General features: G+C 40.9%; 1 protein-coding gene across 1 annotated transcript; it reads left to right on the top strand.

The window, feature by feature from the left end:
• The first annotated feature begins 221 nt into the window (after positions 1-221).
• Positions 222-10774, top strand: LOC146257273 (uncharacterized). Its single transcript, XM_084673392.1, has 12 exons — positions 222-329; positions 442-480; positions 2129-2168; positions 2873-2946; positions 3057-3191; positions 3572-3730; positions 4678-4851; positions 5681-5715; positions 6441-6514; positions 8696-9051; positions 9662-9730; positions 9847-10774. The coding sequence occupies exons 1-12, from the start codon at positions 296-298 to the stop codon at positions 10098-10100; spliced, it is 1443 nt and encodes a 480-aa protein (XP_084529518.1). The 5' UTR covers positions 222-295; the 3' UTR covers positions 10101-10774.
• Positions 10775-14051: the final 3277 nt, after the last annotated feature.

Here is a 14051-nt window from a genome sequence, read left to right as displayed (position 1 = left end):
GATGTTAACTTCCAGTCTTTGAGTCTAGTGAGGAAATCTGAAAAGGATGCACCCACTTTTCTCCCACACACACACACACACAGAGGAATGACGGCATCCTCATCAACTCGTGACCCACGATCAACGTTGCTGGAGAGACATGAGTCATATTTGGCTGTAAAAAACAACGTGTTCCTCGGGGCCAGTATTACAGATAGAAGGTGTGGCTTTGTGGCCCTAAAATGTTATATTGCCCTGAAATCTTGAAATCTCTCTCTCTTTGCATAAACTGTGGGACTACTCTGAAGGGTTCACAATGAAACAGTGGAATGTGACGTCATGTATGTTAGGTATGGGACAATCCTTTTTCAATACCTTTGGAAGAGTATTTCCCTCATAGTATTTACTCTTTCATTCATTCCCTTCCAACATGGTCCTTGTTTTCTTTTTTTTGTATTGCAGTTGTACTGTTCCTGGTTCTTCAGCGTTGCAGCACAGCTGGTAAGATCCGTCAGCAACTGTTTACAATAAGACCTTGTGTGCAGCAGAGATTTGTGCCTGATGTTTGCATCAGTTTCTGTAAATGTTAGTCAGAGATTGCAGGTTGGCAACAATGTGTCTCTGCAGAGCATGTGTAGTAAGTGTTAACTCCCGGTACAGACAGCCTCCTCATTTGGGTTTGTGCTGTATGTATAAACACTTTGTGTGCGGTTTGTAAATGCAAGTTATGTGGTATATAATGTTTACTGGCTATCACAGAGCTTTGCTGTTTTTTATGTGGTCATGCTGGTCTCAGGAGTGCAGATGGAGACAAGGAAGAAGGGATGGAGGGAGGCAGGCAGGTCCCAAATGGTAGAGAGGAAGCTTTATAAATTTAAGTATGGTTAAAAAAAGTACAGTCGAGCACAGTAGAACAGTGCATTATGGTCATCTTGAATAGGTGTTCAGGGGGACCTGCATGGAATAATATGGTTTAGCAGTTTACTCATTATTTATTGGAGGGAGTTCATATACTTTTTGCATGTAGTGCATAAGGACTAATATGCCACGGACTGGTAACCTTTCTGTGGTTTTTCTTTATCTGATCAGACTGATCTTTAAAGTGGAGTCTGATTCAAACAGCCTACCCTAGATTTTACTGCTGATACTCTTTAGTTGATTACTTCAGATCAACAGGGTTGTGTTTTGTTGCGTCTCCCCAAGACCTCTAACACAAGTCAGCTACTGTTGGGATGACTTTGCATCACTATTGTAGAGCCAGAGACTGAGGCAGTTGAAAACAACATTTCTACTGTCATTCCAAATGACATATCAAGGGTATAGGTTTAATTTGAACATTGGTGTTGGGAGGGTAACCTTTTTTATTGCCCTATATGCTAAAATCCCCTATGCTCTGCTGCTATTAGTGGGGATGTTTCAAAGATTTTTTTGACATTGCCCCCCGCTACAAAACTAACTTATTCCATGGTTCTGATTAAATACTGTGGTGACTAGGAAGCTCACTTTGGCTTTGACCTCGTATGACCCAATAAATTCACAACTAGGGATAGGTAAAGCCAAGGTTGGGCATTTAGTGAGCAAAACAAAAAACTAAAGTTTAAACAAAACAAAATACTTTCTCAGTGGAGGGAAAGGTCCATGGCCAGCCCTTGTCTCGCTGGTGGCTCTCTATGGAAGAAGACCTAAACTTGTGGTTTCAAAGTACAGTACAGTAACTGGCAGTAATTAGGCAGCTCCAGCAGTTCCTGCCAGTCAATACCACAGCTGGCAAATACTGTCCCCAACCAACATAAATTAAGGGTCACAAACTTTTGATCATGTGAGTGAGGACAGATGGGTGATGATGTGGTACAACTGTACTGTCCTGTCTGCAGTGTTGAATGTATCTCTGTTTTCAAGCTCTTGGTGCAGAACAAATTCCCCTCGGGGCAAAAAAGGTTTTTAATTAAGTGTTTTCATTCATGCTGCTGTGAGTGTTGGGCCGAGTTCATGTTACTTGTTCTTACACGATTGTTTCAAGGCAGACCGGTTTTCCTCTTCCATATTTAATAAGTTAACTGGGATCCCATGCACTCACACTTAGATGATAGTTATGCACAAAGTATTTTGTGTTTCATAAAAAAATGTGTGATCTATGTTTTGCCCACAGAACAGGAGAAGTCTCAGCGTGATGTCCATGACAATCCCAGGTAATAAGACTAGGCATAAATCAGACCAGACAGAATGCGTCTACTCATTTATTGTGTGTGTTTATTTTGCCTCAACTGATTGGACAGATGTAAGAAACATCAAGTGATAAAATCCCCCCACGTGGATGAGGGGCCAAATTGGGAAAAGGATGTCACCCTGTCCATAATTCCTTCCTGCCCTGGACCCAGACTATCTCGCATTCCTTCCTCTTCCCACCCTCTTCCTCTCTCCCTCCCTTCATACCTCCCTCCGCCCCCGTTCCTCTCTCCCTCCCTCCATACCTCCCTCCCACCCTCTTCCTCTCTCCCTCCCTCCATACCTCCCTCCGCCCCCGTTCCTCTCTCCCTCCCTCCATAACTCCCTCCCACCCTATTCCTCTCTCCCTCCCTTCATACCTTGCTCCTCCGCCCCCTTCTTCCTCTCTCTCTCCCACCATACTTCCTTCCCTCTTACAGCACACATTTTCCACTCTTATTTCGCTCTGGTGACTGCAGTTTTTATAGAGCGCAAGGCCAGAAACAGAAGTGGGAAACTGCTTAACTTGGGTAGTCAAATGAAAATGTTCATTGACAAAACATACAAAACCCATCTCACTTAACTTCCGCAGCTGTAAAGTAAGCCTATTGTTATCACTGGCATGTTTTACATCTAAAATATGAGAAAGGTGTGACACTGTATGATCCAAGCCAACTGTTTATTTCAGGCACAGTGAGAATCTACACCTAGAATGTGGCTTTGGACAGTTTTTCCACCCCAACAATGCTACCTGTTGTGAAGGTGCGCTGTACAGAATGTGGGCAGATGCTATGACCTTTTTTGGCTGTGTGTATACATTACTGTAGGTAGCTGTTCTGTGTACTATGTAACACGATATCTTATATTTACAGGTCACTTAACTTTTGGGTTGAACCAGGATGCGTCGCACTGCTGTCAGAACCAAGCCTACAACCCTCTCAACGAACATTGTTGCAATGGCAGGGTGCACATCAAGCCGAAGGCTCAAGTCAACTGCTGTGGTTCAGGTCTGTCAGTCACCCAGCAGAGAATGCATTACCTGGATCTTAGAAAGTTCTGTAAATAACCCCCCCACAGCAGTCAATATTTCCACATCTAGTTATTTACTGAAAGGTTTGGTACCAATGCTGCTTGTTTTGTGCAACAAGCTTTTGAAGCCCAGGCTTTATAGTTAACCTATGATGACATTTAAACATACTATACTGACATTGATGTGTGTGAGAGAGCAATGTGCAAGACTGTCATAGGTCAACCAATGACCCTGGTGTTGGCACGAAATAGGTTGTCTGTCATGTCAAGTGATATCAGCAACCCTTGCCTGAGAAGGGGTTCTTTACATCAATGGAGCTGCAGTGAGTCAACAGTCCGGGTTGTCATCCCCATGCAGAGCTCTGGGACCAAGACACCCAGCTGTGCTGCGGTAAAGAGAAGAAACTACTGAACAGAATGAATATACACAGCAGATGCTGCGGAGTTGTTCGATTTGACATACGGAACGAGACTTGCAACGACACCTTGGATGTGGAGCCCCGGACTTGCGGCACAGGTTAGTCTACTGCAAGGTAACACCCGTACAGACATACTGTATGTATATGACACCTAAATCTACATCTGTGTAACCAGGGTCCCATGCATATTAGTCTGTCACCAGTACAGAGAGGTGTAAACATACTAGTTCTACAAATCTGTAAATTTAGTTAATGTAATATCAAGTACACAAGCAGGTAACACTTCATTTGGATGGTCCATCTGTTGACACACTACATGTTATCATTAACTACTCAGTATCATGTCAACAATGTATCAGTTTACATTCAACAAAACTGTTTCAACAGATATGTAGTTATGCATTCAACTAACTGTCTGTTGAAACTGTGTTAAATGTCAACTGATGCATTGTTAACATGATACTGAGTAGCTACTTACAGGTTATAATGTGCCAGATGGACTATCAAAATGCAACACACACACTACAGACATTTAGATGAATATTGGTTTATGACTTGTTGAAAACAAGCTTTGAACATCAGCTGACACTTTCAGTCAAATTTGTAGATCAACACTTGAAATGCACCTGATAGTCTACAGACAGTTAGTTGAATGCATAACTACATATCTGTTGAAACAGTTTTGTTGAATGTAAACCATTGTTGACATGCTATTGAGTAGTTAATTATAACCTATAGTATGTCAACAGATGGACCATCCAAATTAAGTGTTACCAAAAAGCAGACAAAAAATGTTGACGTATAAGCCAACTTATATATCGATATTATGATATGTCATACAATACCAAAGGCAGCTGGATGACTAGCAGCTGACAGGTTCAAACTGGATAGAAACTGTCTGGGGAAATGCCACAGGATGCCATTGCCTTGCTTTGATGTTCTGCTCTGAATAAATCAACATTCCCATTTTTCCCATTTTGTAAGTGGTTCTGAGCATCAATTTAATTGCACAAATTTACACAAAATTGTGGTTGTCTTTCCACAGAGTCCTGGGACACAGAGAAACAGTTGTGCTGCGGCCCTGGAAAAAAGCTACTGAACAAAATTAATGATCAGAATCTATGCTGCAGCTATGATCAATACGACCCCAAAAAACAGCGTTGCACCGACAACTTGAAGGTGGTGTCCCTACGTGAACCAATAATCCAGTCCTCTGCAGGTTGGCGCACACACACCAAAGGCTGTTCAAAGATGTCAATCTGTAACAGTATTGTTGATCTGTTAACCATGGCCCCTTAAAGATCAGTGCCAGCATGCGGTGTGGAGATATCATAATGCAGTGTAAAAATGTATTATTATGATTGTTATATATATTTAAATATTATTTTACAAACGTCAATTAATAGAACAAAAGTCAATTGTCAAATGTCAATTACGTCAACGTTTTTTGAAGCTAAGAAGCCTGACTTGCAAGCTAGCTATTCAAACTGTATTAACACACCAAATGCAGCTGCCATGTGACATGACCTGCAGGATAGCAGAAACAAACCCAGACCCCAGAATGGACTGGAGAGATCCAGTATATATATATACTATATTTCTACCGTACAACCAGGTCAAAATATTTAGACAGACTGATTTGATCCTTAATTTGTTCACAAACCACAATACTTGCCTTAATTCAAAAACATTCCTGAAAATGATATTACAATCCTGATCTTTCAAAGCTCACCATTACGTCAGGGTAATTTGTAATGCTATTTTTAAGTGTTGACTGTTGGCACATGAAGGAGGTTTGGGATAGTGTCTAAAATTACAGTTGGGAATTTTTATTACAGAAGTGATCTTAATCTCCCTCACTCTTGGTCCCCCCCCCCCTCACAATAACATTTAGGTTTAATATATTATGCGTTTTAAGTATTCACTTTTAAGATATTATATATGGTTTGCAATAACTGTTTATATAGAATTATTAGGGTTTATTTATACATTTTTATATGGAACCATCCCGTAGGACTTGATGCTAAACTGGAAACTTGTCTCTGCAGCTAATGATGTATCCAGAAATACAAAGCTTACTCAGGTAAATCAAATATTCTGCTGAATTCTGCTCTCTTTACACACCTACCCTGGCCCTATACCCTCCAGTCATCGCACAAGCATTCATATAATGTAGTTTACGTAGTAATCTCCAGGGTTTGCATAGATGTGAGTGAGTAAGTGCCACTGGCTATTGCATCCTTTTATGAAAATATGTAGTTGGAATGTCTTCACGTGTTACTGGACCGCTCTACTCTGCTTTCATTTCGATACTGGTGAATAGTCTTTGGATACACTAGTTGTGGCCTCAGAGTAACTGCTGCGATCAAGCCCCGCCCTGCCTTTATTTGCCGGGTGGCCACTTTTCTCTCTGCGTGTGTGTGACTGACGGAGAACTTCCATTCTTTTGTGTAACTTGTGCTGGGCACTTGCCTGCCAGTGCTCAGACCAACCACGTTGGAAAGAGTTTGTTGCCTTATTGTGTCTTTCTGGGAGATTACTTTTCTTTTACAATGTGAAAGTGTTAGCCTGCGTATGAGTGCAGTGTCACATTTGGTGATCTCTCATACATGTGCTGTCACATTCTATTTTTCTCTCTTTTTTTGTGTGTGTTCATGGCTTGTGTTACGCGCTTGTGTGTTGTTGCATGTGCTTGTTTGTTTGTATGTCTCTGTGTGGGGCAAGCATGTCTATGTGTATGAGTGCAGGTCTGTGTCTGTGTATGCTCGTGATTGCCATCTGACTGGTGCGCGTCTCTCTGTCCGTAAGGGTAACCAGGGAGATCACGTCTTTGAAAAGGACAACAACCATCCTCAATCTGAGACCTGCTGCAACGGACACAAGTGAGCTGGTCATTTTGTTCATAACTATTTATGACAGAGAGTAAGAGAGAGACAGACATAGGCATTTAAAGGCAGAGAAATAAGTAGTGAGAAACAGAGACATGGAAAAGGTAAGGGCAAGAAATAAACATAATTGTCATGATGTCATTTCAAAACAGAGGGAGACAGACAAAACAGAGAGTCGGGCTTAGTCAAAGAACCAATATGAAAAAAAACTGATTTGTCTGGAAAAAAATCAGTCAATTACCTCCAGTAAGATGAGTAAATCTGATGCAATGTCTTGCAATGGAAAACCTCAGACATTCTTGAAAGCAAAGGACATTTTTGCGTGAAAAACAAACAGACAAGACCAATTAAAATGTCTTGCTAGACTAGGCATTGCTAGACTGTGTGTTTCTTCTTTTTATGTCACTCCCACTCCTCCATTAAGTCCTTAATGTCATAAATATTTGAACATGCCTTCGGTCAGGTATCCGTGCCTGTAAATGTGTAGAAGCAAACTCCCGAAAAAACCTGTTTCTGTCTGGTGTGCTGGCTGTTATTGTGCCATGACCTTTCCTCCAGTCTGCCTCAACAGGAGATGAGGCAAGGTCCCACCCTCAGGGGGAGAGCAGTTACTGGAGGTTTCTGTTAGATTTCATCAGAAGGGGTGTAGAGAAGTGATGTACTAATGTGCTATTATTATAAATATACAGTACATTTGGATGACCATTTATTATTAATAATATAATTTCATCATCATTAATTATAATATTTAAAGTCAGAGAATAATTAACTGAAAGTATGAACAACTAGTACATTCACCTTGTGTAACCTGTGTAATGCAATTATTCATATCGCTTAATAATTTATTACCATTCATTACCATTACATTCTGTGGTATGTAGGCTAAATTATAATTTCAACACTGGATCACATTAGTTTGGAGCAGGTTGCACTTAAAATACAATTAAATAATACACACAATGGTAAATAAATAATTAAATCTACAAAATAATAACAAATTCAATAAAAGAGGTGAGGTAAGTTTTGTCAACCAAATAAACAATAGGTCAGAAATATTAGGATCATGAAATTGTATTGGCATGGGGACACATCACTGTAGTGCTATTTATCCATGTAAATGGTTTTAGTAGAGTTTTGAGTTGAGGTTTGGACATATGGAGTGGAGTTGTTTGCCTTCTCTCCAATGAAATGGAGCTAGATGGCCCTCAGGTTGTGGTGTTCCAAGCCACATTTAAACACACAACAGTAGTGTCCCTATCAAGAAAGCATGACCCGGTTACTCAAGATAATCCGACTTTGTTGTGAGCAGTTTCATGTATGTGTGTTTCAAGTATGTGCTTTCTACCACACAGTAGAATGACTGAGCAGAATGAACCATGGTGCGTGGTGATATGGTTGCCGGGTGTTAGGAAGTTGATTTGTGGTGAACCATCCCTTTAAAGAGTAACTAAATGCTTTGCCGGGGTAAACCTCTATGGTCAAATCTCACACATGTCTTATCTAATCAATCGTGGTCTTGATTCTGACAGATCTATGCAAAAGTGTTTTTTTGATTACATTGTGGTAAATCCCAGCTTGTTTAACCCCTAGTGGTTAAAGACTTTTGAAGACATTTGTGATGTCAGAGTGCCTTTTTGAGGTTGTCTGACATATTACAGGGAGGAACTCTTGTCTGAAGTGCCCTGAGATGTGCTTGCTCTAAAGGCTATCCAGTAAACATGGATGACAGCGTGGGAGTTGGGCTTGTAGCGCACCACCCTAATTCCTGGTTGTAATTCTAACCCCATTATGATTCTGATTGGAATGGCCCAATATGTCAGGTATTTACCTCGCTATTTGGTTCATTTGCAAACAAAGAGCAACAAATAGCCACACAGGCTTTTGTTTGAATCACCATTTGCTCACAGGAAAGGGTCTGTTCTAGGTCTTATTGTCGTGTTGTTAGGCATCTTTAAGCTAAGTGCTTTTACCTCATAAAGCAGCTCAAGTACTGACACATGCTACATCGGGTGTACTTATTGTACATCTCCCAGGACAATAAAGCTAATAAATCCATTGTAAAACTTAGATAGATAGCGTGACATTGTAAAACTTAGAAGATAGCGTGAGATGAATTACTCACCTGAGACCATCTCTGAAGTTTGCATTTGACCGCAGTCTGTTCGGTCTTTGCAGGCACAAGACTATCCGGACCACATGCTGTGGAACCAAGGACTACAACTACTCAGATCTACAACTAAAGTGCTGTCACGGCATTCTGTATAACCTCACTCTCTTGGGCTGGAACCCACAGAGGGCCCAATGCTGCGGGAGCCTTCTGCTGAAGGAACGATCTAACTCCACCCAGGAATGCTGCATCTCCTCCCAAGGCAGGTCCCTTGCTTACAAAGCCCAGCCAGGACTTTCCTGCTGCGGACACCACTACTACAACACCTCCCTGTGGTCATGCATTTCGGAGTCCCTGTTTCCATTGAATTATAGGTGCTCAAGACAGAGATCCGGACCGAAAACTGGAGCAAATAACCATAGAGGTCAGTGTTCCATCTCAGCATGGGTTTAGCATGGCTTGTGTTTGTTGTCTATGGACTTTAGCATGCAGACAGAGATGAACCAGAGGGTTGGCAGCCATGCTGGTAGCAGGCAAACAGAACGAAGAACAGGTTAGCAAAAAATGCAAGAGTTCACAAACTACTTGAGGGGTATAGATGTGAATAATACAATGGTAGCAGTGACAATGATCTGACAAGCTGTGCTTGGAAAGCCGGGGTTGATGTAGGCTTCTGCAGGGTGATGAGCTCATGGGTGGCAGGTGTGAAGGATTCAGGCAGGACAGGAACACAAACAAAGGGGACAGTGCCGGTCCTTCCTATAGGCGACATAGGCAGCCGCCTAGAGCGGCATGAAGAGGAGGGCGACAATTTCCGCAGTGCATCCAGTTAAATGAACCCTCCGGCTGTCAGGCGGTTTAGGTAAACCTTGCCTAGGGCACCAAATGTGCTAGGACCGGCACTGACAGGGAAACCAGCAGGGGGTGAAAAGAGAGAGGAACTTGAAAAGTGCAGTGGCTGTAACACCCTCTTAATGTATCCTGTTCACCTGTAATCCATCTAAACAATGTTCAATGCAAACAACTTTATTAAGGGTCACAACTGACTGGGATACAACTTGTAAGGCTAGTGGACTTTCCTCGTCTGGAGCTTTGTGGAAAAGGTAACCTTGCAATACTTTTATTAATGTGTCTTCTGCCTATGTCGAGTATATTTATAGTTGTTATTATGTTTTCACATTTCAAATAATTAGTGTAATTGTGTGATGTGTGTGTGTAGTGTTCCTAGGGACTGTGAAGTCAGGAAAGGACAACAATCGCTATGTAGAAATGGTGAACATGCTTCAAATAAACGGGACGGGAGAGGCTCGAGTCATGACTACCTCTTTACCAGTTGACTTGCACCTCTCTGACTCTTCTCGTCTGTTGATTGGGAAGATGTACATGTGGAGTCAAAATGAGAAATATTTCTCTGAGATCAAGGATCTCTCCTCTATTCACTTCCTCTTCTCCTGGTGCAATGGCAAGCACTAACCTTCAGCCAGCTTCACCAAGTAATGATTCACATTTGGGCCTATCCAATGCTTTCATCACAACAATATGTTGTGTTGCGTCTTGCTTAGACTGTTGCTCTTGTTGGTTAGTGGTAGCTGATTTAAACTGTTGTATTATATTTTAATCAATCCTATTTTTATTGCTTTCCTACAGGTACACTTGCACTTAGAGATTCATGTTGTTTAATTGTAATTTGCTTAACTTCATGCTCCTATGGTTTCTTCCCTTTAGCACTTATTTTTTGGTTGTTCACAATGTGGGCTTCTTGTTTTGGCTACCCGCAATGCATTGGGGCTACAGACCTTCTGGTGTGATTCCATATGTTATTTTAATAACCACTATTTGTCCAATAATGTATTTCTATAGAAAATCGACTCAAATAAATGATAGATTTATTAAATTACATCTATTAAATGACCAGATTAGCCTACAAACGTACATATGTTTTAATTATATGGTAGGTAATTTGTGATATCAAACATTTAGGCTAATGCTACATAACATATGTCTCAATCTAAATCACCCCAATGGAATGATCATAGCTACATAAATACATGGCGGGCTTTATAGAACAGACCCCTGGAATCTGTATGTTTAGAGAATCCTCATCATGTTTTTTTATATATACAGCAAAGGTATGCTTCTCCCCCCCCCCCCCCCCCCAGTATATGATTTAGGATCATATACTGGATTTACAGGAAGCTATATGAGAAAGTGAACAAGTCACGGTGTTGAATGTAAACAACCTTGATATTGCTGGTCATTTTGCAAGATCCTCTAGTTGGTCAGTTTTGAAGTAGAAGTCATCAGATGATTTGCAACATTGAATCATGTTAAAGTTGAACAGTCAATTGTCCATCTCCTCAGGGCAATGAAAATATTTTCTGGGGTTCCTGCCCATGAATATATGTTTAGGTGGTGTTTACAATCATTCAGGGAACACATAATGCTCTCTGGAAGATGGAGTAGTCCTTCATCTATCTGAGCCTTTGCAATATTGCTAATTGTATTAGTTTATCTAATTATCTCTCAAGTGTATGTATGTTTTTACATGTTCTCTTTTGACAGACTGTATTTTAAATTAATATAAAATTGCTCAACATCCAGTACTGTGAAAGTTGTCAAAGCTGTGCTTTTATTATATAGCCAATATATTGTAAGATGTACCTATCTGTAAGTATATACAATATAACCCAGATAGGGTGTCTTGTATTCCCACAAGACAATAAAGCCTTGTTTAATGGAAATACAAATAATGTGTTATCTTGTGTGTGTGTTCACCTGTAGCATAACAGGTGCTGTTCTAACTTCTGAGCAGGCAGCATGCCAACTGAGTTCTGTCACCGATTCAGAGTTTTACAGTAAATTGACACACTTCATTGCCTAAGTGGGTGGGACAACATGGCAACAATAGTGACCATTGTTTCCCTTAAGTCCCTAGAAGTCCTCTAAAAGTCTGTAGAAGTCCCTATTTCTACATTTACATTTATTCATTTAGCAGACACTTTTATCCAAAGCGACTTCCAAGAGAAGGCACACCCTTACACATAGACAGGTCTGGTGAAACACAACACACATCATGGCTGCTGTCCTGTCACTTGACCAACAGTATCTTGCTGATGATCAAATGGAATGGTGGAATTATGAAATTGTTAAGCTTGTCCCTTTAACCAATCAGGTGCCAGATGGTACAAAATAGAAAAGCTCATCATGCTCCAAGCACTGTTAGTGTGAGAACTGTGTGGGTGGAGTTACCTGTCAGTGGCTGTCAGTGCCTCTCTTTATCTGAGGTCTTGAGAACACCTTATCAGTTTTAATACACTATGAGCGAGCTCGTTCAGGCATGTCACTCGGGTAGGGAGCATCATCTGCTCATTACCACACTAGTGTTAGTTCAAAAAGGACATAATGAGTCAGAACGGGAAAAACAACAAATAAATAATACATCTGTTATCCCAAGTTATTTAAGTGGTCTTGTTCTTTGCATCCAGTGAATGGGAAATGTTACCATCAAACACAGTCCATTCTCAGACAGGCTGGGTGACATTGTGTACGTATCTAGAAGCATGTTCCCAGGACAAAAGAAAACTGTTGCCCCTTTTAACTGTAGCCCCTTCCTTCCTTTCATACTTCCTTTTTGTGATGCAATCCATATAATTTAACTGGAAATGAAAATTAAACTATTTGCGTCTGTCAATTTGACCCACGGGTTAGGAAGAAAATAGACTGGATCTTAACCCTTCCTGAAGTGAACAGCACACTTAGGTCTCACCTGTATCCTCCATGACATAGATCCTCTTTAAAAGTAAAAACAGGATGTAGAGGAAATTGACACTGGATACATTTTTCTGAGGATTAACATTGAAACGGTAGTGAATTGCGTGGGATAGTGTTTAGCTGCTGACATAACATACTTGATTGCGTCTTGGAGGATGTGGAAAGGGAGGTAGGAACCCGGTATGTTTTACAGAAATGTAATCTAGGAGTTGTGTCAGATCCTGATCTTTTGTATGTGCGTCAGCTCATGTGGGCTGTGGGCGTTGACCACGAAGGGGAAACATTCAACGAATGTGGTGCTCCAAATAAACACTTCCAACAACAAATGTATTTTTGTCCAAGACTCACATCACAAGTATTTTATGAGCAGTATACTTCCTTTCCTGGTTTACGAGTGCTTTCATGTCACGTCCAATCAAATTGTTGTTTCTCTGCAGATTCCTATAAAACAAAAGATCAGTTCCAGTCAACAGTATTTTTTCTTTTTTTTTTATCAACATCTAATATGGTGGAAAACTGTCCATATGAAGTATCTCCGGAAGAAACAAATGCATATTTGGCTTTGCAAAGCTGACATCAAAGAACAGTACTTCAGTGAAGAGGTTGTAGTTGGGATAAAGCATGCAAGGAGTCGGCATTTTGGGATAAAAGAGAACTTGACTTAGAAATAAACAAGATACAGAACAAAGGGCAAACGCACACGTCCATCGATAACAAAACAAAGAATGAGACTTTACAACTTCACACAGCTCAGCTTATAAAGCCATCCTAATGAGTCAACACAAAACACATCTAATATTCTGTTGACGCAGATCGGCGCTCAGACGCCGTGTGAACCGTGACAGAAGTGGCATGACTTTGTGGCTCTTACAGTTTGTTGCGCTGAGGCATAACTAGGTGTGTGTCATGATTCAACTCCTCTGTTAACTGTGTTGTAAAAGCTTGCTTTGGCATAGGATGTTTGCTATGTTATCAGATACATGATTATGTTCACAGCTGCCAATTGAGGGTTTACACACACATATGCACACATGCACTTACACACAAACATGCACACACACATGCGCACACACAGAAACACCTGAGCACACATGGACATGCAAACACACCAACAGACACTGACTTCCACAGCCACTGATGGAAAACCTCTTGAGGTCAGAGTAAACATATGGATTAGTATACATGCCGAGAAGTGGAAAATGTAATTGTTAAGAACCGACATATGAAAACTATACAAAGGAGCTCAACAATGTAGACCTCACAGTAGGCGAGCATGGAAGCATGGGATGGATAGTACACTGAAGACAACTGTGCTGGACCAGGAATCTGGGAAGCCTCATTTAATGGAAGAGTAGGACCTCATTGTAGACAATCTGTAAACTAATTCAACTCCTTCAGTTTGAGTTGGACCTTCTCAGATGGTATGAGTGTATAGATACACCTTTCAGATCTTCTATCCGTACGTGTGTTTTCTACACGAGTGGGCCAATAAAGACGTTTTCACAGCTGGCTGATTGAAAAAAAAAAGTCTACCATTTAGAACACCGCCAGTACAGAGCCTTGTTAATCTCTGAACCATTTTAATCTCCCAGTGTCTATGATGTCGACAGTCAGGTCTCATCTAGGATAATCTCACCATCTATGCTGGAAACC

The sequence above is a fragment of the Hypomesus nipponensis genome, chromosome 15, assembly GCF_054491055.1.
Source record: "Hypomesus nipponensis isolate SF chromosome 15, ASM5449105v1, whole genome shotgun sequence".
In the NCBI taxonomy this organism is placed as follows: domain Eukaryota; kingdom Metazoa; phylum Chordata; class Actinopteri; order Osmeriformes; family Osmeridae; genus Hypomesus; species Hypomesus nipponensis.
Note: the sequence above shows the minus strand (reverse complement) of the source record. Positions and strands in the feature narration are given on the sequence as shown.